This window comes from Callorhinchus milii, unplaced genomic scaffold, assembly GCF_018977255.1.
Source record: "Callorhinchus milii isolate IMCB2004 unplaced genomic scaffold, IMCB_Cmil_1.0 Scaffold6, whole genome shotgun sequence".
NCBI lineage: Eukaryota > Metazoa > Chordata > Chondrichthyes > Chimaeriformes > Callorhinchidae > Callorhinchus > Callorhinchus milii.
Window position 1 is genome coordinate 11,884,827 of NW_024704747.1, and position 27,251 is coordinate 11,912,077.

General features: G+C 47.5%; 1 protein-coding gene across 1 annotated transcript in view; it reads left to right on the plus strand.

The window, feature by feature from the left end:
- The window catches only part of nme9 (NME/NM23 family member 9), a 53,930-nt gene that overhangs the window by 21,552 nt on the left and 5,127 nt on the right, over nucleotides 1-27,251 (plus strand). The window contains exons 13-18 of the mRNA XM_007907679.2: nucleotides 423-530; nucleotides 2,126-2,277; nucleotides 2,851-2,995; nucleotides 14,725-14,963; nucleotides 15,670-15,726; nucleotides 25,970-26,062. Coding sequence (XP_007905870.1) covers nucleotides 423-530; nucleotides 2,126-2,277; nucleotides 2,851-2,995; nucleotides 14,725-14,963; nucleotides 15,670-15,726; nucleotides 25,970-26,062 — 794 coding nt within the window. The remainder of the gene's footprint in view (nucleotides 1-422; nucleotides 531-2,125; nucleotides 2,278-2,850; nucleotides 2,996-14,724; nucleotides 14,964-15,669; nucleotides 15,727-25,969; nucleotides 26,063-27,251) is intronic.

The window sequence follows — 27,251 nt, forward strand, 5'->3', positions numbered from 1 at the left end:
TTTCAGGCACTGCATTCCAGACCATAACAACAACATTTCCCAGGCTCTCTTGTCTCTCTACATAATTTTAGGCCCTCCTCTTTGGTACCATTATTGTAAATTGTTAATTACACAGTGTAAAGAAATACCTCCAGGTGTTGGTTCTAAACCTGCCCTTCACAACTCTTAAACTGTGCCCTCTTGTGCAACTATCCTGTCATATCTGAAAGTATTGTAAGATTTACTTTCTCTATTCTATTAATTTTCATTGCATATTTTTATAGAAACCCTTCTGGGGTTCAATTTGAGATGAAAGAGACCCACACCTAGTCATTGCTCATAGTTCAATCCTTTAATTTTTCTCCTCTGTGATGACTTTAGGGTACCAATCTTTAACAAAACAGGTTTGAGTACATCTTAATTCCTCATTTGTTTTATTCCAGTGGACCTGTGTTAGCCCTGGCTCTTGCCAGTGAAGATGCAGTTGAACATTGGAGGAATCTTCTAGGACCAAAGGATTTAAGCAGGGCAAAAGAGGAAGCCCCTGAGAGGTCTGTTCCTTCAAATACATGAAAGTTTTTCACTGCTTTTTACAGAAAAATTCCTTCACATGTTACACAAGTCCCCTAGGTGTGTATGCACAGTATTGGGAAACACTATCCATTTACCTGATAAGAACCAACAGTACTAACTCTGATTCAGGTGATTCAGCTGGTAAAGCAATCCCTAATGTCTAACCAAGATGTACTGATCCAGAAAGTAACAGGTTCAATTGATAGCTTAACTGATCTCATCCAGGTGCTAGAATAGGCCTCAATATCCCTTGGGACTAAAACCCAGGAAGATTCCTGCTCCAGATTGCTTTCCAGTGATCCATTGTGTGTCAGCCTGGCTCAGCGGTAGTGCTCTTGCCTCTGAGTCAGAAGGTTGTGGATTGAAGTCCCACATTGAAACTTGAAGTTACAAAGACTAAGTTGCCACTCCAATGCAGTGCTGGGTGGGTGTTGGTGTTGCATTGTCGAAGGTGCTATCCTTCAGATGAGATGTTAAACAGAGATCTTATTTACCTGTTCAGGTGGATGTTAAAGATCCCATGATGCTATTCGAAAAGAGAAGGGAGTTTCTTTCTCCCGGTGTCCTAGGCAATAATCCCCCAAATAAAATTGATCACTTATTTTGTGGCTGTTTGTGGGATGTTACTGTGCACAATTTTGCAACCGCATTTGCCTACAAATATACAGTCAGTTCACTTTACAGTGCATCCTGTGAAGCACTTTGAGACATCTTTCTGAAATGATAAGGCATAATCCCAAATGCAAGGATTATTATTATTAGAAAATCTACATATGGATGCCAATTGATTAGGCATTAAACATGATTAACACAGTGTTAAATAGTTGGCCAATACTCAATGTCTTGGGTCACTGGAAATGGACCAGTTAGATGAGGTGCCTGGAAGCCATCCCCTGCATGGCTGTCCCTTGAGAAGTGAAGGGACAATATTCCTTCTGTGAAATAACACACACATCAAGAGCTATATTCTTAAAGCAAACAGCAGTAAATCCTTTTATTTTCTGTGACAAGAATAAGGGTTTCCTTTTGTTACTATGTGGAGCCATTTAAACAAAGAAAATGTCCTTGATACATTTAGTATCTACTAACATTGTGACTACAGTCAAACCTCTTTTCAACAACTATTCAACAAGGGGATTGGGCTACAGTAGCCTTTATATGTCAGGGCTGGAAACAGTAAGAAATATCAGCAGTGACCTGCCATTTTATCAATTACACTGGTAGTCAACCTAAGATTACAAGATCCACAAGATCAGTTCAGATGAAGAAGGCCCGCTGGTCCATCCGATCTCTCCCCTCCAGAACATTCACTTATTTTGCCCTCATCGCAGCATCAAGCTTCTTTTTAAACAAAGCCCAGTGTTCCTGACCTCAACCATCCTTCCTGGCAACCAGTCACTAATTACCCTATGAGTATAATAAACTTCCAAAAAATACAGATAAAAGGACATTGCATTAACTCCTCCAAAATGTTTGAAATAGACCGTTTGTACTGATGAGTGAGCTAGATGTACAAAATATCACACAGTGAGGATAATATGGTACTGTTCTTCCTGTGATTCCAACTGTCTAGTATCCGAGCACAATTTGCAGTTGAAACTTCATCAATAAACCAGTTGCATGGCAGTATCTCATCAGAAGAAGCAGAGAAGGAACTGAAGTTCTTCTTCCCAATGGAACACACGCTGGCAGTGATCAAACCTGAAGCTCTGGAGGAGCACAGAGGTAAGCGGAGAAACACTCACATCGATGATCCAATCCTCCAGAGAACGTGATTGAACACAGCTGGTTTAACATGTTTGAAAGGTTATAAATTCAGTTTTGTCCAATTATGTTTATCTTTTATTAAGAAAACTTTGGCCCAGTAAGAAGAAAGAAGTAGGAAAGAACAATTGTACAAATTTAGATTACACCAACAATGTGAATTAACCTCAGGATCTAAATAGAATTCTCCCCACCATGCATTCACACACAGTGAGTCAGTTTAATCATTTTCCTTTCATTTAATAACCACCCTTATTTCATATTAGACTGGGATCCACCCACTGTCATCCCCTCTTGCCCTCCGCCCCATCTTGATTCCAACCCACAGCTCAGGTGCAAAGCCTTGACGGTCCAATGCGATTGGACGTCAAGACAACGTGAAAGGTACTTTATAAATGTAATCTGTTGTTGTTGTTGTTGGGAGCGATTTTTCATACCATGATTGAGATTGACCCCACGTTAAACCAATTCAACCCAGTTTTATTATAGCTGTTCAGTGTATTCGGTAAATCCACTGCGTTTGGATTTTGGCAGATGAGATTGTACGCACAATCCAAGAAGGAGGCTTTGTTATATCCCAGATGGATGAGAAGGCACTAAGCAGGGAGATGGCAGAAGAGTTTTACAAGGAGCATAGAGGCAAGCCATTCTTTGATCCGCTGGTTGACTACATGTCTCAGTAAGTGCTCTTCATCTCACTTCATTTCACTTTCGTTCTACTAAACAAAGTGCAGTCATGAGTTAATTCTGGCTTCAACTAACATTGACTTCTGCTTTCTTCCCAGAACCTCAAAATCATAAATGTCTTACTCCATCAATTTTCACTAACTCCTACACTGCAAATTTTTTGAAACACGCTTCTTATCATTAAATCACATCTTGATATATCTTTTCCTCATTTTAGCCTCACTTAGGTGAGGCTTTTGCTGTGGGCCTTGATTGTTCACATAGTTTCTCAATAATAAGAAAGCTGGGTTCATTAAGGACAGATATCATCAGTAAGTATCATCCAAGCTGAAATATTGAAATAGAAGCAAAGAACCAACAGAGTGAGTTGTGAACGGAGTGAAGTGGGAACAGAGTGACACTTAGTGAAGGAATTTGATGAGAGTGGGGATTCTGTGCAGTGGGGAAAGAGGTGCTTATATATATATAAAAAAATAAAAACAACTTCTGGGAATATGGCAGAACAGCTGAGACCTCTTGCTTGCACATTGTGTGCCATGTGGGAACTCCAGGAAACTTTGCTTGTACTCGACAATTACGTGAGCCGAAAGTGCCTCCAGCTGCTCGAGCTCAGGGTTTCTGAGTTTGAGGAGAGGCTGGTGTCACTACAGTGCATATATAGGAAGAAGAGAAAGGCAGTGCACATGTCCTCCAGGAGTGTGGCACTCACAAACCAGTTTTCTGTGCTGAATACCAGTGAGGGTGGTGACACCTCGGAGGAGGGCAAATCCACGTCACAGTGGGGCAAACAACTCCACAGGGGGCCACAGGGAAGTGCAGCAATGCTATTGTCATTGGGCATTCAAGAGGGGGATGGACAGGCGTTTCTGCAACCACAGATGTGAGCTTCTGTTCCCTCCTTTGTGCCAGGGTGGAGGATGTCACGGAACTGTTGCAGACCATTCTGTGGGGGAGAAGGGGAACAGCGAGGAATCGTGGTCCATGTTAGAACCAATGACTTAGGAAAGAAAAGGGTTGAGGTCACATAGGCAGAGATTCAGGAGTTAGGGAGGAGACTAAAGAGAGGGCCCTCAAAGGTGGTAATCTCTGAATTACTCCCACTGACACATGCTATTGCATATAGGAACAACAAGATAAAGCAGGTTAATGTGTGGTTGGAGAAATGGTATAGGAGGGAGGGCTTCAGATTTCTGGAGCATTGGGACCACTTCTGGGGTAGGTGGGACATGTACAAGGTGGACGGACTGCACCTAAACAGGGCTGGGACCAATGTCCTCACAAGGAGGTTGACTAGTGCTGTGGGGGAAGATTTAAGCTAATTTTGCTGGGGAACCAGGATGGAACATCAGAGAGGAGAAACAAGGAGCATAGAGGACTGGAAGAGACCATTAAGTTCAGAATAAAGAGTAGTCCAGAAAAACGACAGATCAGACAGGGGAGAAATGCAAAGCAGACAATTGGAGTAAATGCAAAAAGCATGACAAATAACAACACCAAAATCTCACCAAAATTACATTTATATAATGCCTTTCACATCGGAAGGATGTCCCAAGATGCTGGACAATCAGTGTTTCGGATCCAAGCTGGGGGTCGGGATCGGGGAGCGAGGAGGGCAGGGGGAGAAGCAGGGTGACCTAAGACATGGCCGAAGAGGAGGGTCTTGAGATAGGTCTTGAAGGGGGCAAGGAAGGGGGCGAGGTGGAGGAAGTGTGGAACGGAGTTCCAGATGGTCGGCGCAAATTGGCCAAAGGCCCCGTAAGCCAGTGGGGTGGGCGAGGTGGGGGACATTAACCAGGCTGGAGTCCACTGAGCGGAGGGAGTGGGGTGGTTGGTAGGCGGTTAGGAGGTTGCAGATGTAGGGGTGAGCAAGGATATGAAAGGCTTTGAAAGTGAGGATGAGGATCTTGAATTGTATCCTCTGTTGGGAAGCCGGTGGAGTCAAGTGAGGATAGGGACGATAGGGTTTTTGTTAGAAAATAAAATCAGCCAAATCTGTAAGGAAATAACGCTAATTTCTCTAACCAGATATCAGACTGTTTTATTATTATTCGTTCGTTATTCCCCAATATCCCGAGGGTCAGACCAAAGGCCGGTACAGTCAACAGATCTTATAACAGAATAACACCACTATAGATATCTCGAGTTCAAGAGTTCAACACTGTGTCTTTACAGCACACAAGCTTGATTCTTCATGCTTTCAGTCTTCTTGCTTACAGCTTTCAATCTTCCATCTGATATCCTCAGTCTTAGCGTTTCTAGCTCTCAGTCTTCCATCTCCGTACCCTTCACACATCTCCATCACTTCACACCCTCCTGCTCCATCTCCACAGACTTCTCTTCCCTGCTCTCTTCACTCAACCTCTCCTTACACATAAACTCCCCCACTCACAGTCACGGCCACCCACTCGATTTGGTGATCACCCGGGGCCTCAGTGTCTCGGATGTCACTATTACCGACAAGGCCATCTCTGACCACTACTTCATCTCCTTCACCTCCTCCACCCCCCTCCCCACCTCCACCAGACCCACCACCATCTTCTACCGCCCTTGGAAGAAGTTACCCCCACAATCCCTAACCGATGCCTTGGAGTCCTCTGAACTCCTCTCCCTCTGGCCTTCAACCCTCACCGACCCCTCTTCTCCTCTCTCCCTCCTCCACAATACCCTCTCCTCCACACTCGATACTCTTGCCCCCATCACTTCCCGCACTGTCTCCTACTCCCGCTCCTCCCCCTGGTACACCACCCACCTCCGCTCACTGAAAAGCCAGGTGCGGGCTGCTGAACGCACCTGTGTCAAATCTGGCCTAACGGTCCACCGACAAATCTGGCTGGACCTCCTCAAAATTTACCGCTCCACTCTAGCCTCGGCCAAGTCGTCCTTCTACTCCAGGATAATCCTGGAGGCGAAGAACAACCCCAGGCTACTGTTTTCCACCACAACCCGACTCCTCCGTCCCCCCCGCCACCCCGCGCAGGTCATCTCCTCCAACCTTCACTGCGAGGAGATGCTGGATTTCCTTGAATCCAAGATCAAGGGAATCCGCTCCGCGGTCACTTCCCCTCCAACTTCCACCCACCACCCACCCCTTCCCTCCCACACTCCGACTCCTACCCATCCTCCCCTACACACCTTCGTACCCGTTTCCCCACCCTCTGTCACTGAACTCATCCTATCCCTAAAACCAACCACCTGCTCCCTTGACCCCATCCCCACTCCACTCCTTATCTCCCAGCTCCACTTTCTTGCCCCACATATCACTGACATCATCAACCTGTCCCTCTCCTCTGGCTCTGTCCCCATTCCATTAAAAACTGCCATCATCACGCCCACCCTGAAAAAACCCTCCCTTGATGCGTCGCAGCTATCAAGCTACCGGCCCATCTCCAACCTCCCCTTTCTCTCCAAGGTCTTGGAAAGAGTTGTCGCCTCCCAACTGCGCTCTTTCCTTTCCACCCATTCTCTTTTCGAACCCCTTCAGTCAGGTTTCCGTGCTGCCCATAGCACAGAAACTGCCCTGGTCAAGGTCACCAATGATATCCTGACCATCTGTGACCAGGGCTCCCTCTGTCTCCTCGTCCTCCTCGACCTATCGGCAGCATTCGATACGGTCGACCACGCTATCCTACTCCACCGCTTGTCCTCCCACCTCAACCTTCAAGGCACTGTCCTTGAATGGTTTAGGTCGTACCTTTCTCACCGTCTTCACTTTGTCTCGACGAATGGCTTCTCCTCCACCCCCCGTACTGTCTCATGTGGTGTCCCTCAGGGCTCTGTCCTTGGTCCCCTCCTCTTCACCCTCTATATGCTCCCCCTTGGTGACATCATCCGCAGACATGGAGTTAACTTCCACATGTATGCGGATGACACCCAACTCTACCTTTCCTCCTCTACTCTCAACTCCACGACCACCGATGTCCTGACAGCTGCCTGTCCGACATCGAGTCCTGGACGAGAGACAACTTTCTTCAGCTCAACGTGCGAAAAACCGAGGCCCTCCTGATTGGCTCACGTCAGCGCCTCCGCACCTCAGGCGCTGACACCATCAGCATCCAAGGCTGCACTCTCCACCTCTCAAAGCCAGTCAGGAACCTCGGCGTTTTGTTCGACCCTGAGCTGTCCTTTCTCCCTCACATCCGCACCACAACTGGCACCGCCTTCCATCACCTCCGGAACATCGCCAGACTACGGCATTACCTCACCCCTCACGCTGCTGAAACCCTGGTCCACGCCTTTGTCACCTCAAGGCTGGACTATGGGAACTCTCTCCTCGCCGGCCTTCCCGGCACCTCCCTCCACAAGCTGCAGGTCATTCAGAACTCTGCAGCTCGTGTACTGTCCCGCACCAGGCTTCGGGACCACATCACTCCCACCCTCGCTCGCCTCCACTGGCTCCCCATCCCCCAGAGGATTGATTTCAAGATCCTCATCCTCACCTACAAGGCCATTCACGGCCTTGCTCCCTCCTACCTCTCCAACCTACTATCCCCCTACCTACCTGCCCGTACCCTCCGTTCCTCTGGCTCTGGTCTGCTCCACGTCCCCCGCCCCAACCGCCCTACCATCGGTGGTCGGGCCTTCAGCCTCTCAGCCCCCAGGCTCTGGAACTCCATTCCCCAGTGCCTTCGCCGCTTCCTCCCTTTCCTCCTTCAAGGCCGGTCTCAAAACCTTTCTCTTTGACCGTGCCTTCAGCTCCCCTCTCGACTCTCTTCCCCCTCCTCGCTCCCTCCCTTCCCTCCCCTCACCCTGACCATTTCCCCCCTCCTTGCTCCCTCCCTTCCCTCCCCTCACCCTGACCATTTCCCCCCACCCCGCTCCCTCCCTTCCCTGCCCTCACCCTGACCATTTCCCCCCTGCTCGGGTCATGACCCAACTGTGCAGCGCCTTGGGACGTCCTCCTGACGTGAAAGGCGCTTTATAAATGGAATCTTGTTGTTGTTGTTGTTGTTGTTGTTGTTGTTGTCTCCGCAGCCCGGGATGGCCCCATCTCCCGTATCCTTGTCTCCGCGACCCGGGATGGCCCCATCTCCCGTACCCTTGTCTCCGCGACCCGGGATGGCCCCATTTCCCGTATCCTTGTCTCTGTGACCCGGGATGGCTCCTTCTCCCGTATCCTTGTCTCCGCAGCCCGGGATAGCCCAATCTCCCGTATCCTTGTCTCCGTGACCCGGGATGGCCCCATCTCCCGTATCCTTGTCTCCGCGACCCGGGATGGCCCCATCTCCCGTATCCTTGTCTCCGCGACCCGGGATGGCCCCATTTCCCGTATCCTTGTCTCCGTGACCCGGGATGGCTCCTTCTCCCGTATCCTTGTCTCCGCGACCCGTGATGGCCCCATTTCCCGTATCCTTGTCTCCGCGACCCGGGATAGCTCCATCTCCCGTATCCTTGTCTCCGCGACCTGGGATGGCTCCATCTCCCGTATCCTTGTCTCCGCGACCCGGGATGGCTCCATCTCCCGTTTCCTTGTCTCCGTGACCCGGGATAGCTCCATCTCCCATATCCTTGTCTCCGCGACCCGGGATGGCTCCATCTCCCGTATCCTTGTCTCCGCGACCCGGGATGGCTCCTTCTCCCGTATCCTTGTCTCCACGACCCGGGATGGCTCCATCACCCGTATCCTTGTCTCCGCGACCCGTGATGGCCCCATTTCCCGTATCCTTGTCTCCGCGACCCGGGATGGCTCCATCTCCCGTATCCTTGTCTCCGCGACCCGGGATGGCTCCATCTCCCATTTCCTTGTCTCCGTGTCCCGGGATAGCTCCATCTCCCGTATCCTTGTCTCCTCGACCCGGGATGGCTCCATCTCCCGTATCCTTGTCTCCGCGACCCGGGATGGCTCCATCTCCCGTATCCTTGTCTCCGCGACCCGGGATGGCACCGTACACAAAGTTATCGGAACTCTTGTAACAATGTTCATCCAATCATGGTGCAGACATTAGATCACCTGGTCGAAATCATGCTGGGTTCACGTGAACATCTCATGGGGTGTACGTGCCTCACACACACAAACACACCGTCCTTGAGACGGTCCGTTATCTCGTGTACGTGCAGGACAGTAGTACACATCTTGTCCTTGAGACACTCACGTGATCCTGGGAAACTCATGAGTTTCAGTCCAGCTGCCCAGAACACACTTATCTTAAAAGTTAACCCGTTCGCAACATCTATTATGATTCTAACATTATACAAAAAGTGTAAATTCTAACATTGTGGAGCCTGGTACGGGAAAGGATATGGACTACAGAGTTCTGGATGATCTGCAACCTATGGAGGGAGTAGGGAGGCCAACAAGTAGGGAGTTTGCTCGTCAATCCTATATTTTGTGAGTGCATGTATGAAGGTCTCAGCGGCCTGCGGTGTGAGACAGTGGCGGAGTTGGGTGATCTTGCTGAAGTGGGGGAACGCAGAGTGGGTCATAGCTTGGATGTGGGGTAGAAAAGACAGTTGAAAGTGAAACAAGATTCCAAAAGATTCCAAAGATTCCGGACTGGCTCATTGAAGTGGAGTGTGCATCTTTGGATGGTGATGCTGTCAGTGCCTGATGTGTGGAGGTGCTGACGGGAACCAATCAGGGGGGCCTCGATTAAGCTACAGAAAGTTAGGTCTCATTCAGGACTTGATGTCTGACATACATTCTGTCAGGACAGCAGTGGTCCTGGAGTTGAGGGTGGAGGCAAAAAGAGTTGGGTATCATCCACATACATGTGGAAGTTGACCCCATGTCTGCCGATGATGTCACCAAGAGGGGGCATATAGATATTGAAGATGAGAGGACCAAGGACAGAGCCCTGAGGCATGCCGCGTGAGACGGTGGGGGGCTAGAGGAGAAGCCGTTTATGGAGATAAAGTGGAGACGGTGTGAGACATAGGATCTGAACCATTCAAGGACAGAACCATGAAGGTTGAGGTAAGAGGAGAGGTGGTCGAGGAGGAGAGAGTGGTCAATACTATTGAATGCAGCGGAGAGGTCAAGGAAGATGAGGAGGCAGAGGGAGCCCTGGTCACAGATGGACAAAAGGTCATTTGAAAAAAGCTGTTTCTGTGCTGTACAGCAACCTGATTGGAGTATTTTGTGAAGGGCGTGGTGGGAGAGGAAGGAGTGAAGCACAACCAAGGATTCGCAGGCTGGAGCAGAGGGAAGCTGTAGGATGGTCGAGCAGAGATAGGAGGCGGGATGGGCTGTGAGAGAAAAGGGTTGAACGGGAGTATTGGAGTGTGGGAAGCATTTTTGGGAGAGGCAACTCCGGTTGGTGTGGCAGCAGGTTGGTGTGGCGCTGAGACTAAGAGAGGGGGGGTGTGGTGGGGAGGTAGTCAGCGAGGTGTGGTCAGCCCACTGGCGTGGAGATTGTTATCGTCATTGTGAGTCCAGGCTCAGGGTTTTGAATGTGGTGGAAGGAAGCAACGTCATGCAGCAGCCGCCTGATAATATGATGATCTGAAATGACCGTGTTGGCACCTGGGCTAGTCGAGGCCACAGATCCCACGCTGATTCCGCACACTGGATCTGGTTGTCATTGGGGGCTCTTCGGTCTTCGCTGGTGTTGTCCTCAATCCCGACTCCAAAAAAGCCCTCCAGACAGATGCCATGAGCCCAAGAGTTCCAGGTAGCGCCTCACCTGTAGGCCTCGAAGCCCAACTCCAGGTGAGCTCCTCGCTTGTAGGCCTCGGTCTTCGCTACAGGCAACCCCACCGCAGGAGGCCATGAGTTCAAAAGTTCCAAGTTCCCTTTGCATCTGTCTTCTTAAAAGAAGAGGATGCAGTCAATCCCACAGTATCAGAGGGTTGGTATTGGGACCACAGCTCTTTTTAATCTATATAAATGACCTGGACTTGGGTATAGGGAGTACAATTTCCAAGTTTGCAGATGATACTAAGCTAGAAAAAGTAGTAAACACTGAGAAGGATAGTAGCAGACTGCAAATGGACATAGACAGACTGGTAAAACGTGGCAGATGAAGTTTAATGTGGAGAAATGCGAAGTGATGCATTTTTGGGAAAAAGAATGAGGAGAGACAATAGAAGCTAAATGGTACAATCTTAAAGGGGGTGAAGGAACAGAGAAAACTGAGGGTTCGTATAAGCAAATCTTTGAAGGTGGAAAGACAGGTAGATAAAGATGTTAAAAAAGCATATGGGATACTGGGCTTTATAACAACAACAAAATTACATTTGTAAAGCACCGTTCACATGCGGAGGAAATCCCAAGGCGCTGGACAGACATATTTACGGACCGGAGCTAGGGGCTGGGGTCAGGGAGGATGGAGGACAGAGGGGGAAGCAGGGAGATCAAAAGCACGGTTGAAGAGGAGGGTCTTGAGATGGGTCTTGAAGGTGGCAAGGGAGGGGGTGAGGTGGAGAGACTGCGGGATGGAGTTCCAGAGGGTGTGGGCAGTGTGGCAGAAGGCCCGCTCGCCAATAGTGGGGCGAGCAAAGCGGGGGACGTGAAGCAGGCTGGTGCCCGCTGAGCGGAGTGAGTGAGCGGGATGGTAGGGTGTTAGGAGGTCGCAGAGGTAGGGGGGAGCAAGACCATGGAGGGCTTTGAAGATGAGGGTCTTGAACTGTATCCTCTGTGTGATGGGAAGCCAGTGGAGTTGGGCAAGGATAAGGGTGATAGTGTTGCGGAACCTGGTGCGGGAGAGGACACGGGCTGCAGAGTTCTGGATGATCTGCAGATCCAGTGTGCGGAGTCAGCGTGGGATCTGTGGCCTCGACTGGCCCAGGTGCCAACACGGCCATTTCAGACGTTTCGGAGGTGGGGGAAGGCAGAGCGCTTCATGACGCATAGGTAGGAGCATAGAATACAAAAATCAGGAAGTTATGATGAACCTTTATAAAACACTGGTTAGGCCTCAGCCAGAGACTGTGTTCAGTTCTGGGCCCCAAACCTTAGGAAGGATGTGAAAGCATCGGAGAGGGTGCAAAGGAGATTTACCAAGATGGTACCAGGAATAAGGGACTTCAGTTATCAGGAAAAGCTAGAGAAGCTTAGGATTATTCTCTTTGGAGCAGAGAAGGTTAAAAGGAAACTTAGTAGAATTTTTCAAAATTATGAGAGGTTTCGATAGGGTGGAGAAGGAGAAACTATTTCCACTGGCGGGTTGGTCGGTAACCCGAGGGCACTGATTTAAAATAGTTGTTAAAAGAAACAGGGGAAGTGAAGAGAAATGTTTTCACACAGCAAGTTGTTCAGATCTGGAATGCATTGCCTGAAAGGGTGGTGGATGCAGATTCCATAAAAGCTTTCAAGAGAGAACTAAATAATTATTTGGGAAGGCAAGTTTGCAGGGCTATGGGGAGAGAGCGGGGGAGTGGGATTGAATTGGATAGCTTTTTTCAAAAGTCGGAACAGACACAGTGGGCCAAATGGTCTCCTTCTGTGCTGTATAATTCTATGATTCTATGATTCTTTGGTAAGGTACTAAATTCAAAAGGTAAAATGTTGAATCTATTTCGGTAGTGCGCACAGGCAGCAGTCAGGCTTCACAGAGTACTATAATACAGATATATTAAAAAAATACAAAAAAATAAAGTTGTTGAGCTGCATGCACAAGCTACCACATGGGGTTATGATGTAGTGGCAATAACAGAGACCTGGCTCAAACAAGGGCAGGAATGGGAGCTTAACATTCCTGGCTACAATGTATTCAGGAGGGATAGGTAAGGAAAAAGTGGAGGTGGCAATATCGATCAAAATGCAATTACAGCCCAGGAAAGGGATGCTGTGCTAGAGGGATCAAAGACAGAATCTTTTTGGTTAAAGTTAAAGTTAAAGGATTGGCAAAGCAAGGGTAGGGCCAATTATGAAATAATTTTCATAATGAAAACTTGTTGTGGAGGCAGAGGACATGGCTGAGGTACTGAATGAGTACTTTGCATCTGTGTTCACAAAAGTGGATGCCACTAATGTCACAGTAAAGGAAGAGAGGGTAGAGAAATTGGATGGGATAAAAATAGATAGAGTGGAGGTACTTAAAAGGTTAGCCGCGCTCAAAGTAGAAAATTCACCCGGTCTGGATGGAATGCATCTTAGATTGCTGAGGGCAGTTAGGGAGTTAACCATCCATCTCCCCTGTTCAAAAAAGGGAAGAGGGATAAACCTGGTAACTATAGGCCAGTGGTGGGGAAATGTTGGTGGTGAATAAACTTCTAGAGATCATAATCCAGGGCAAAATTAATTTTCACTTGGAAAAACACAAGTTAATTATTGAAGGTCAATATGGATTTATTAAAAGCAAATCGTGTCAAACTTAATTGAGATATTTGATGACATAATGAAGAGGATTAACGAAATAGTGCAGTTGATGTAGTACATATGGACTTTCAGAAGGCATTTGATAAGCTGACACATAATAGACAAGTTAGCAAAATTGAAGCCCATGGGATAAAAGGGTCAGTGGCAACATGGATACAAAATTGTCTGGAAGACAGAAAGCAGAGAGTAGTGGTGAATGGTTCTTTTGAGACTGGGGGGGGAAGTATTCAGTGGTGTCCCCCAGGGATTGGTATTAGGTCTACTGCTCTTTTTGATGTACATAAATGACTTGAGTATAGAGAGTTACATTTTAAACATTTTAAAGTTTGCAGATGGCACATAACTTGAGAACGTACTAGACAGGATGGTCACAGACTGCAGGAGGACATAGACAGACTGGTCAAATGGACAGACACATAGCAGATGAAGTTTACTATAGAGAAATATGAGGTGATTCATTTTGGGAGGAAGAATGAGGAGAAAATGGTACAGTTTTAAAGGAGGTACAGGAACAGAGAGACCTCGGGCGTCACGTACACAGGTCTTTGAAGACCAGACAGGTTGATACAGCTGTTAGAAAGGCATATAAGATCCTTGGCTTTATTATAGAGGCATAGAGTACAAAAGCAAGAAAGTGTTGCTAAACTTTTATAAGTCATTGGTTAGGTCTCAGCTGGAGTATTGTCTCTAATTATGGGTACCACACTTTAGGAAGGATGTCAAGGCCTTGGAGAGGGTGCAGAGGAGATTTACCAGGCATGAGGGACTTTAGTTATCTGGAGATACTAGAGAAGCTGGGATTGTTCTCCTTGGAGCAGAGAAGGTTAAGGGGAGATTTAATAGAGGTATTCAAAATTATGAGGAGTTTTGATAGAATAGTAGGGAGAAACTGTTTCCACTGGCAGGTGGGTCAGTAACCAGGAAAAATAGATTCAAGATAATTGGGAAAGGAACCAGAGGGGAGATGAGAATTTTTTTTTACACAGAGTTGTTGAGGTCTGGAATCCACGCCCTGAAAGGGTGGTGGAAACAGATTCCATAACAACTTTCAAAAGGGAATTGGATAGGCACTTGAAGAGGAAAAATTTGCAAGGATATGGGGAAAGAGGGGGGGAGTGGGATTGATTGGGTATTTCTTCCAAAAAGTCAGCACAAGCACGATGGGCTGAATGGCCTTCTTCTGTGCTGTAATATTCTGTGATTTCCAGCAATGAAAGAGAGAGAATGTCATCCAGGATTCCTCCTTCTGATCTTTATTAAACTACTCCCTGCTGGAAAGTGTTATGTATGTGTGACGTGTGGTGAAGACAGGGATTCAGGGCGCAGTGGCTGAAAGCACAGCTGACACCCCTCCAAGCTTAACCTGCTATCTTCAATGTCAAAACTCAAACACAAAGACTAAAAGTGAAAAAGAGGAACATACATTTTAATATTGACTATAAGATCCTATGCCTCTGTCTATCCAGGAGTTCTTCATTGATGATGATTCTCAGTAAAGAGAATGCAGTGGAAGAATGGAGAAACATAATGGGCCCAACAGACCCGGAGGTGGCAAAGGAGATAGCACCGGAGTCTCTCCGAGCCAGGTTTGCCAGGAACATCTTACAGAATGCCCTGCATGGATCTTCAAACCAAAGCCAAGCTATGGAGAAAATTCAATTTGTCTTCGGGGACATTACAATAGGAGCAGATGGGATTGTCCAAGGTAAAGGATCAAAAGTTACTATGTATGAAAAATATTAATGGTGATTTATAGAAATATTACTGATATAATCAGTCGCTCCAGTGGATGAGCCAGCACCATTGTAAGCTTGATGGGCCAAGTAGCATCCTACAATTTCTACAATCTACAAAGTGAACAGGGAAGAGACAGGCTAATAGCAAAACTGTACTGAAAATTTTGTCCCCTGTATAGCAATGTAAATAAGCGAAACACTCAACCTCAGTAAATAAATATATCCTTGCATTTGATAAAGCGCCTTTCATGTTATTGAGATGTCACAAAACACTTCACAGAATATACTGCACGGAGGTTTTGATTGTGTATTTTGTGAGCGAAATACAGCAGCCAGTTGTGCATAGCAATATCGCACAAATAGCCATGGCATAAGTGACTAATTTTATCTGGGAGATTGTTGGCTAGGACACTGGGAGAAATTCCCTTCTCTTTTCAAATAGTGCCATGGAATTTTTAACATCCACCTGATGGGACCTCCGTTTAATGTCTCATCTGAAGTCGGCCCATCCGAAAATGCAACCGCGCCCCTCCCCAGCTCTGCATTGGAGTGTCAGCTTCAACTATGTGATTCCAAGTCCCGACGTGGGACAACCTTCTGACTCAGAGGCAAGAGTCCTACCACTGAGCCACTCTGACACACTCAGTAAAACTCAACTTACTCCTTGCCTTTCAGGTGTTGAGCCAGATTTGGAGAAAGCAGAGAGGCCAAATTCGGGAGACAGGCCTGAAGGTATGTGTTAATTGTTCTGGAATGCTATCCTACGTGACGGGTGCTACATAAATCCAAGTTATTCTGTCTTTGATGTTGTTAACAATCCCAGATGAAGTGATGAGGGAAGGAAATTCAGACCGGGAGACAGAACCGACAGATGTTGCACTTCTGATATGATGGGTTCAACTGTGTTTTTGTGTAACCCTCCTATCAATCAGTTTATTCTTCAGCTCGAGAAAGCAGCAGAAAGAGAACAAAGGATCGATTGCAGATCACTGCACATATGAGGGTAACAATTTAGATATCACTTATCAATTGTATCCTGCAATCCATTTTATGGAGGAATAACAAATTACATTTGTATAGTGCCTTTTACATCAGGAGGACGTCCGCCTTAATGATTAACAAATTCAGGTGTCAGCCTGGCTTAGTTGGTAGCACTCTCGCCCCTGAATCAGATGGTTGTAGGTTCAAGCCCCACGTATGGTCTTGGAGCCCATATAGTCCAGGCTGCCAACAAAGCAGTGCTGGGGGTAAACTGCATTGTCAGAGATGCTGTCCTTTGCATAAGAAAATAACTGAGGTCCTGCAAGCCTGTCCTCAACAATAACAACAACAAAATTACATTTATAGAGCGCCTTTCACGTCGGGAGGATGTCCCAAGGCGCTGGACAGTCAGGGGTCAGGGCCCAAGCATGGAGAGGAGTGAGGTAGGGGTGAGGGAAGGCAGAGAGGAGGGAGACTGAAGGCACGATTGAAGAGGAGGGTCTTGAGAACGGCCTTGAAAGAGGCAAGGGAGGAAGCGAGGCAAAGGACTATGGGATGGGGTTCCAGAGTTTGGGGGCAGAGAGGCTGAAAGCCCGGCCACTGATGGTAGGTCGGGTCGGGTGGGAGACATGGAGCAGGCCGGAGCCCACTGAATGAAGGGAGTGAGCAGGTTGGTAGGGAGTCAGCAGGTCAGAGAGGTAGGAGGGGGTAAGGCCATGGATGGCCTTGAAAGTGAGGATGAGGATCTTGAATTCGATCCTCTGGGGGATGGGGAGCCAGTGGAGTCGGGCGAGGGTGGGAGTGATGGGGTCACGGAGCCTGGTGTGTGAGAGTACACGAGCTGCAGAGCTTTGGATGATCTGCAGCTTGTGAAGGGAAGAGTTGGGAAGGCCAATAAGGAGGGAGTTTCTATAATTAAGTCTTGTTGTGACAAATGCGTGGGTGAGGGTTTCGGCAGCCTGAGGGGTGAGGCAGTGGCGGAGTCTGGCAATGTTGCGGAGGTGGTGGTAGGCAGTGCCGGTCATGGCGCGGATGTGGGGGAGAAAGGACAGTTCAGAGTCAAACAAGACACCCAGGTTCCTGACTGGCTTAGTGAGGTTGAGTTTGCAGCCGTGGAGGCTGATGCTGCCAGCGCCCGAGGTGCAGAGGCGCTGGCACGAGCCAATCAGGAGGGCCTTGATCTTGCTGATGTTCAGTTGTAGAAAGTTGTCCCTCATCCAGGACTTGATGTTGGACAGGCAGTCGGTCAGGACGCCAGTAGTCCTGGAGTTCAGGGTGGAGGCAGAGAGATAGAGTTGGGTGTCATCCGCAAACATGTGGAAATTTACCCCATATCTGCGGATGATGTCACCAAGGGTGGGAGCATGTAGAGGGTGAAGAGGAGGGGACCGAGGACAGAGCCCTGTGAAACACTGCACAAGACGGTGCGCGGGCTGGAAGTGAAGCCGTTCGCAGAGACAAAGAAGAGGCGGTGTGAAAGGTAGAACCTGAACCAGACAGAATCTTGAAGGTTGAGGTGGGAGGAGAGGCGGTGGAGGAGGATTGAATGGTCCACAGATCAAAGGGGGCGGAGAGATGGAGGAGGACAAGGAGGCAGAGGGAGCCCTGGTCACACATGGTCAGGATGTCATTTGTGACCTTGACCAGACCAGAGCAGAAACCCAATTGGAGGGGCTCATGGAGGGAGTGGGAGGAGAGAAACGAGCGAAGCTGGGAGCTGACAGCTCTCTCAAGGACCTTAGACAGAAAAGGGAGGTGGGAAATGGGCCAGCAGCTGGATAGCTGTGATGGGTAAAGAGAAGGTTTCTTCAAGGTGAGGATGATAATGGCTGTTTTGAGGGGGTAGGAACAGTGCCAAATGACAGGTTGATGATGTTGGCGAATAGTGGGGCAAGGCTGGGGTTTAAGGAGAGGGGTGGGGATAGGCTCCAGGTAGCAGGTGATGAGCTTCATGGAGGAAATGGTGGTGATGACAGAGGAGGTGTGACAGGTTCAAAGGTGTGGAAGGAGGGATGGGTAGTGGTCAGAGTGTGCGGTGGGTGGGCGTAGGGAGGGGGTGGAAGTTGGGAGAGCAGTTGCAACTGAGTGGATTCTCTCGATTTTGGGCTCAAGGAAGTCCAGCATTTCCTCGCGGTGGGAGTCGGAGGAAGGAACCCACAAAGCATGGCGGGGAGGGCGGAGGAGCTGGTTGGTGGTGGAGAAAAGGAGCCTGGGGTTGCTATTCATCCTCCAGGATTAACCTGGAATAGAAGGATGATTTGGCCGAGGCGAGAGCCAAGTGGTAGATTTTGATGAGGTCCAGCCAGGTGTGCCAGTGGACCATTAGGCTGGATTGGAGCCAAGTGTGTTCAGCAACTCACACTTGGCCCTTGAGCGAACGGAGGTGGCTGGTGAACCAGGGTGAGGATCGGGAATAGGAGGCAGTTCGGGAGGTGAGGGGGGCAAGGACGTCGAGTGTGGTGAAGAGGGTGCTGTTGTGGAGAGTAAAAGCAGAGGATAGGTTGGTGCGGGAGGTGGGCCAGAGAGGGAGGAGTTCAGAGGACTCCAGGGCAGTAGAAAGGGATTGTGGGGAAATCTTCTTCCACGGGCGGTAGAAGATGGTGGTAGGTTTGGAGGCAGTGGGGAGAGGGATATGGGAGTTAAGGGAAATGAAATGGTGGTCAGAGATAGCCTTGTCAGTGATGGTGGCATCCGAGACACTGAGGCCCCGGATGATCACCAGGTCGAGTGGGTGAATGTGTGTGTGGGTAACAGAGTTGATGTGGAGGGAGAGTTTGAGATAGGAGAGGAGAGAGGACAAGTCTGAGGAGGTGGAGCAAGAGGGGGTGAAGTGGAGTTTGAAGTCACCTAGGATGATGAGGCAGTCGGAGCAGAGGCAGATGCAATCTAGGAGGGTGGAGATGTCAGAGATGAAGGTGGGGGAGGATTTTGGGGGGTGGTAAATTAGGAGAATTTTTAGTGAGAGATGGGAGGGATAGCGGAGGGTAAAGAGTTCAAAAGAGGGGAATAAGCCGGTGGAGTAGGGGGAATAGGGCAAGTGACGCCCTGGATATGAGGGCCACCCCGCCGCCACGTCGGTTGGGACATGGGCCATGGTGGTAGTGTAGCCGGGTGGTGTGGCCGCAGTGAGGAGGAAGGTGTCACCTGGGGTGATCCAGATTTCAGTGAGGGCCATAATATCAACATTCTCATCAAGGATGAGATCATTGATGGCCAGGGTCTTGTTGCAGATGGAGCAGACAGTTGGAGTGGACAGTTGGTAGGGGGATGTGTGGGATGGGAGGGGATAGTGGATTGGTTGGCAGGGAAGATGGGGATGCGGATGAGGGAGGAGAGCCCCTGGGGTCTGGGTCCAGGGTGGCTTGCGGCGGTAATGGGGAATGGGGCAGTCGGTGTGGCTGCTGCTGGACAGCCAGTGCCATGATGACCCCAGCGGAGGATTCCCAGGCTGGAGCAGAGGGAGGCAGTGGGGGGGGTCAAGCAGAGATAGGTGGCGGGGAGGGCGGAGAGAGAGGACAGAGCGGGAGATTTGCAGGGAGGAGGACATTTTGAGGGAGGGCCAGCTCGGGTCGGGGGCGGCAGCCAAGATGTGCACAAGAGGCGGCGGATTAGTGGGACATTGTCAGTCTGGAGGAGGCTGTGGGGGCTAGAGGTGGCGCAGAGCAGGGAGGACGCTCATTGTGGTTAACAATGAGCAGCCTGTAGGGGAAGGACAGGGGAGGGAGACAGACAGACCAATGGCCGGAGGGAGAGAGGGAGGGATGGACGGATGGACGGGGGGAGGGAGGGAGACACACTGGTCCAGGCTATAGCCAATGCTGCACCTGCTACCAGTGATTCAAACCTAGCGGGCAGAAGTGACGTCACGCAGAATGGCGGGAAAATCTGAAAGTCCAAAATGGCAGCTCCCGCTAACCAGATAATGGCCGCCACTCAATCCCTGGCCCCAAGACACCCGCCCCACCTCAAGGTCCACGAGAATCCGGTGGATTTTAAAGATGCTATGCACTATTGGAAAAGAGAAGAGAGTTTCTCCCTCTGTCCTGGCCAACAATCTCCCAGATAAAGAAAATTAGTCGTTCATTCTATAATAATAATTATATTCATTTGATATAGTGACTTATCATTTTGATTGAGACAGCTCAAAGCGAATATACTGTAAAGTCCAATTGACTATATATTTTGTGGTCGAAATACCGCAGCCAATAGTGCACAGTAGTGTCCCACAAACCGTCGTGGATTGAGTGACCAAATTATTATTAGTTTTATAAAGGGATTAATACCCCGGAAAGCAGTTTGCCAATTGACTAACAACTGGGTTTCACATTTCTTGATGTTGTGATTAGGTTCTATATGCAAGGATTATTATAATCTAAATCTATATTTGTCAGTGTGGGTGTAGTGAACATCGAGTTCCTGATATTAGGTATTCAGAAAGAATGCTGTGCTTGTGCAATGGCCACTTGCCCAGTTTTCACCCTGACATGCCATTGAATTATTGGGGCCAGGACTAAAGGGACGGTCTGTGCAGTGTGGGGGTGGGGGGGGGGGGTGGTTTGTGCTGAGGTTCACAAAGAAAGTTCACAGTCGATAATCTAAAATGAGAGGTTCACCAAAGATGTTGCTCAAATTACTGTCCAAAAAAGAAGTACTCTCCCCAGCTTCCAACTTGAAACAGTTCAAATGCAGGTTTTAAATGGAAAGTTCCAGTCTGTAGGAAAAACAGCTTTTAATTTTCCAGTTTCATAAATAAAAGTCTCTGCTGAGTATCCAAAGTGCTTGACAGCACAAAGGATGAGACGGGTTTTAGAGAAGATATGATAGAACAACAACACCAAATTACATTTGTATAGTGCCTTTCATGTCAGGAGGACGTTCCAAGGAGCCGGACAGTGAGGGATCTGTACCCAAGCTGGTTGTTAGCCTCAGGAGGGGTGGAGGGTGGGGAGGGTAGAGGTAGGAGAGTGACCGAACGCATGGTGGAAAGCGAGGGTCTTGAGATGGGTCTTGAATGAGGCAAGGGAGGGAGTGATGCAGAGGGACTGTGGGATGGAGTTCTAGAGGGAACTCAGTGAGGTTGAAGGCCCACCATTGCATGTGTTGAATGCATGGATGAGGATCTCAGGAGTCTACGGTGACAGACAGTGGTGGAGCCGGGTAATGTTGCAGAGGTGGGGGAAGGCGGAGCGGGTCATAGCATGGATGTGGGAGTTGAAGGATAATTGAGGGTTGAACAGGACGCTGAGGTTCCGTATCTTGTACTTGTGAAACAAACTCAATTAGTATTATTATTCATTATTGTGATGAGAAGGTAGGTAGATAATGTTACTTTCTAATATTTCCTGATATAAAGTAAGAGGTGAGTTGGACCTTTTCCTGTTTCCTGCATTAAGTATTCTGAGATGCTACCCTGCATGAAGGGTGCTGTATAAATGCAAGTTGTTGTTGTTGCACTCATCAAACGGTCAATCGAATTGATGTGTCATACTTTTTATCTCACTAGATGGCGGTATTCTATATAATATGTACCAAATTAGTGTTATATTGATGATAAAAGCCCAACACAGTACTTGTTCAGCAGCGGCCACCCAGAGCTTGCAGATTGATAAGTCAATATGTGGAAAATACACTGGTTAACCTGGCTTTATATTCCTCTCCTGATCCAAATACCCTCAAATTCAAATTAATGGGCTACTCATCTAATTTTTTATCTCTATGAGATTGGTTGCATGCGTTAGTGATGGCAACATTGCGGAGGTGGGGAAAGACGGAGCGAGTCATGGCATGGATGTGAGGAATGAGGACAGGTGAGGGTCGAACAGGATGCCGAGGTTCCGTATTGGTTACATGAGGTATAGAGTGCATCCATGAAGGGTGATGCTGTCAGCGCCTGAGGTTGTTGACATTCAACTGGAGGAAGTTTTCTCTCATCCAGGACTTGATGTCTGTGAGGACAGCAGTGGTCATGGAGTCGATAGTAAAGACAGAGAGGTAGAGTTGGGTATATGAATATACCGAGATGAATGTTCACATGAGGGATTTGAAATGTCAGGAAAGTTCAATGAAGTTGAAAAATAAGAAATTTTTACAATTATGAAAGGGATTGATCCAGGTAAAAATAAGAAGGCTTCGAGCACAAGGGACACAAATTCCGTTACAAAGTTAGCAATAGCAAAGATAGAGGGATATTTTATGCACAAAGCATAACAGTCGAGTGGATTAAATGACCAGACAGGCTAATTGAAGCAGATAAATAGGCTCAAGAGACAATGTGTTCCTGGGATAGATGGATATAATAATTCAAAAATAATAATCCTTGCATTTGATATAGCGCCTTATCACATCTTCGAGACTTCTCAAAGTGCTTCACAGAATATATTGTAAAGTGAATTGACTGTATATTTTGTAGGCAAAACCCAGCAGTGAATTGCGTACAACCGTGTCCCACAAACAGTCGTGGATTGAGTGACAAAATTTTTTTTTTTTTTGATGGGACCTCCGGAAAAGCGATCCGCCAATCGATTAATAATCAGCTTCCTATTTATTGCTAGGTAAACAGAGTAAAGAAACTTGCCCAACATTTCGCCCTGCACAGGAATTGAGCCCAGGTCCTCTCACATGCAAGGTGAGTGCTCTAACCACTAAGCAACAGGACTCCAGGATATGATGTGTGTCAGCTCAACTCAGTATTTTTTTGCTTTGTTTACTCAAGTGACAACTTTGGCTTTCACTTCTAATCAAGTGTACGTTAAAGTGCTTCAAAATCTTTATTTTAAATGGAAGGCACTATGTGGCAGATGTGGAGTCCTGTATCTCAGTGGTTAGAGCACCCACTTTGCAAACGAGAGACCTGAGTTCGATTCCCGGCAGGGTGAAATCTTGGGCAAGTTTCCTTACTCCACACGCCTGATAATAATCCCTCAAAAAAAAACAATAATAAATTGTTAATTTCAATCCACAACTGTTTGTGGGACACTGCTGCGCGCAATTGGCTGCCGCGTTTCGCCCACACATATACAGTCAATTCACTTTACAGTCTATTCTGTGAAGTGCTTTGAGACATCTAGAAGATGTGAAAAGCGCTATATCAAATGCAAGAATTATTATTATTATTATTATTAAATGCAAGTTCGCCCACACAACACACATCACTGCACTTTACAGTAAATCATGTGAAATGCTTCGGACGTCCTCCCAAAGTAAGAGGCTCTGCTTCAGATGTAAGGATTATAATTATAAGGAATTATTGTTGTTATTACAGTAAATTTCATACAGTAAATTTCATAAGTCATCATACCAAACAAAAATGGCTCAGTGATGAGTTATCAGATGTGGCAAGTTAGGCATATGTATAAATACATAAATAAATGTGGCGGGTATTGACAGCATGACGACTTAAGTAGCGGTGACAAGTTAAGACAGGGTACAGTTATCAGGAGTTACTGGATTATTATTGAGTATGCCTTTGGAACAGTCCTTTCCTCGGTGCTGGGTCACCCATAGGGAGACTCTACTTACTCAGTAGTTTTGATAAGGTGTTGATTTTATCAAAGTGCTGATTCAAACCCATAACATTCCCATCTCGAGTTCACTTTGCTGAGTGACTCAGGATGACTATGCTACTGACGGAATCTTATGACCGAATGCATTTTATGCATTCGGTCATATCAAGGACAGGAGAATAACACTGAGCTGGAGAATGATGAAGGTATTGATTAGAGTGGAGGCGAGTTGAAGGGACTTCTGGATGGAGTTCCAGAGAGTGCGGACTGATATGCTGAAAGTCCAACCGCAATGGTGGGGCGGGCAGGTGGAGGATGTGAAGCAGGCCTTTGAGTGGAGAGAGAGGCCAGGCATGTAGGTTTTGAGGAGTTCAGAAAGATATGGTGGAGCAAGACAGAGGAAAGCTTTGAAAGTGAGTTTGACGATTTTGAACTCGATCGTCTGGAGTAGGGGGAGACAGTGGAGTCGGGAGGAGATGGGGCTGATAGGCTCATGGCTCATGGTAGTCTGCAGCTGTTTTTTGGTCAGCCAGGTGTCAGCTTGTGAAGGGAAGAGGTAAGAAGTCTGGCTAATAGAGTTGTCTTTATCGAGCCTGGATATGTTGAATGCATGAATTAGCATCTTGACAGCCTGAGGTAATGAGAGAGGTGGGCAATGTTACAGATTACAGAATTAAAGCATGATTTTTACTTTAGAATGCATGCATCAAGACAATAGAACAAGAGGGCACAGGTTCAGAGTTGTAAAAGGCTTTTTCAAGATAGACACCAGGAAGTTTTTCTTTATTCTTTATTCACTGGTTAATTAATGACTGGAACAAGGTTGCCGGGAAGGGTGGTTGAGACCAGGACACTGGAATTGTTTAAAACACAGCTTGATGCTGTGATGGGGGAACAGTAGGAGGTGTGTTCTGGAGGGATGAGATCAAATAATGTATTCATTAGAGAACTTGCCTCGCAAGGAAGAGGCCCAGGGTTCGATTACTGGTCAGGGCGAAACCTTAGGCAAGTTTCCTTACTCCACACGCCTTTGTTTACTTAGCAGTAAGTAGGAATCCAGTTGTTAGTCGATTGGCGGATTGCTTTCTGGGGGTAGTAATCTCTTCATATAAAGTAGCTGATATTTCCCTCTTTATGCCATCGTCAGTGAAGCCAATTGTAATCCCAATCGCTGTCCCGATCATGTGAGATGAGCACAGGGCAGACTGAGTATAACAGATGAACGCTTTCTCCCTTATGTACCATTCCTCTTCTGTAAATACGTTGCAGGCACAACTCAGTCAAAGCTTTATTTTAATTGGAGGTCAGCTTGGCTCAATTGGTAGCACTCCCCTCCTTGGGTTATGTCTATAAACTCACAGTCTAGGCTGACATTCCAATACAGTGCCGGGGGGGTGTTGAAATTTTAGAGGTTCTTCGGATAAGACATTAAACTGAGATCCCACCTGCGTGTTCAGATGGATGTTCCCATGGCACTCTTCGAAATGAGGAGGGAGTTCTTCATTGTGTCCTGACCAAGAACCCTCCAAATAAAATTGGTCACTGGTTTATGGGACATTGCACAATTGGGCTGCTGTGTTTCGTCCACAAAATACAGGGTCAATCCATTTCACAGTAAATCCTGTGAAGCGCTTTGAGACGTCCTACCGATGTGATAAGGTGCTATATTAAATGGAAGGATTATTATTATTATTTTTTGCTTCTGTGCTCGATCCCCACGTTGGTATTTGAACACATGGTCCAGGCTAACACTCCAGTGCACTGTTGGAGAAATGCTGCATTGATGAAGGTCCTTCAATCAAATAGAAACTGAGGTCCCAATTCCCTGTCTTGAGGGGGAAGTGAAAAAAACCCTAACACTTTTTGAAAAGCAAATGTGTTCTCCCACAACAAATGTCCACATGAAATGCTCATTCACTGTGTTACTGTTTGTGACAAATTAGCAGCCCAATTTACCTATAAACAGTCACTACATTTTACAGTAACTCTTATAATAATAATCCTTGCATTTGGTGCAGTGCCTTTCACGTCAGGAGGACATACCATCCTGCTCCATAGGGTATGATATAAAGAGACTGTGTATTTTATAGGTGAAAGTGGCAGCCAATTTGCGCACAGCGTATCCCACAAACACCCATGGAGTGAATGAACAATTATTTTATTGGGGCATTGTTGGCCAGGATGTTGGCCCTTCGCTGTTTGAGTAGTGCTATGGGATTTTTAACACCCACCTGATCAGGCAGACAGGGCCTTGGTTCCGCATCTCATCTGAAGGAGGATATCTCCAACAATGCAGCGCTCCCCCAGCACTGCACTGGAGGGTCAGCTTAGACTATGTGATTCCAAGTCCCAATGTGGGACTGGAATCCACAACCTTCTGGCTCAGAGGTGAGAGGGTTATAAAGGGAGTACTATAAACCATATAAAACGCTTTGGGATTTTTCAATATGAGAAGGTGTCAATATAAAAACATTCTTTTCTGTGTTTTACAGCTCCAGAGGACTCGCACACTGAAGACCAGAGGAGCTCTTTGAATGAAGCTCCATCACAAGCAATGGCAGAGGAACACCAGACCAAAGGGGAAGGTAATACCTTTGTCAGATTAATTCTCAGTGATGGGCAAGAAACCACTGGTGGCTCCAAGTTCAGGGGCAGAACTACATCTATAAGCCATCAAGTGCTGAGCCCAAATCTCTCGCTTCCAGAAAGTGACGAGTCCTGTAGCATATTCGCGAAACCTTAGGCACATTTCCTTACTCCACACACCTTTGTTTACCTTGCAGTAAGTAGGAACCAGGTTGTTAATCGATTGATGGTTCGCTTTCCAGGAGTGATAAATACCCCCACCCTGAAAAAAACCTGAAAAAGGTCATTCATCCACGACTGTTTGTGGGACATTGCTGTGTGCAATTGGCTGCTGCGTTTCGCCACAAAATATACAGTCAATTCACTTTACAGTAAATTCTGTGAAGCACTTTGAGACGTCTTAATGACGTGATAAGGTGCTATATCAAATACAAGGGTTATTATTATTATTTATTATTATGATACATGAAAAAGGACATTTAAACATTTGATCCTCATTATACAAAATTCCAACTTTTTGAGTTAATCAGATTGTTGGTGTCTCCATCACCAATGCATCCGTGGGTTTGTTTTAACTCTTAATTATTGTTCTCCCTGAGGTCAGCGAATGTTAATCCTGGAAATGCTTTACCCTTTGGGGAGTAAGTGTCAGCATCAGGTACCCCCAGATCAAGTAGATCACAACAACAACAACTTGCATTTATATAGCGCCCTCCACGTCGGGGGCGTCTCAGAGCGCTTAACAATGGTGGAGTCCAAGGCCGAGCCAAGGGGAGGGGGAAGGTGACCATAGGCGCGGTTGAAAGGAAGGTCTTCAGGCGCGACTGGAGTAGTGACTGAAGGCTCAGCCGCCGATGGTGGAGCGGAGGATTCGGGGGACACGGAGGAGACCTGAGCCAGTAGAGCGAAGGCAGCAGGTACTGTGTAGGGAGGGAGGAGGTTAGAGAGATAGGGGGGTGCTAAGGAATGGAGGGATTTAAACACTAGAGTGAGGTTCTTGAGTTCAATCCGTTCTGTGACAGGGAGCCAGTGGAATTTGGCAAGGACTGGAGTAATCGGGTTACGAAGTTTGGTATGGGTAAGAATGCGGGCGGTGGAGTTTTGAATGAGCTGAATTTTGTGAATCACAGGTTAGTTAGAGAATAATGGATCTGCTACACTGCTCCAACCAGCATTCCCAGGTCAGGT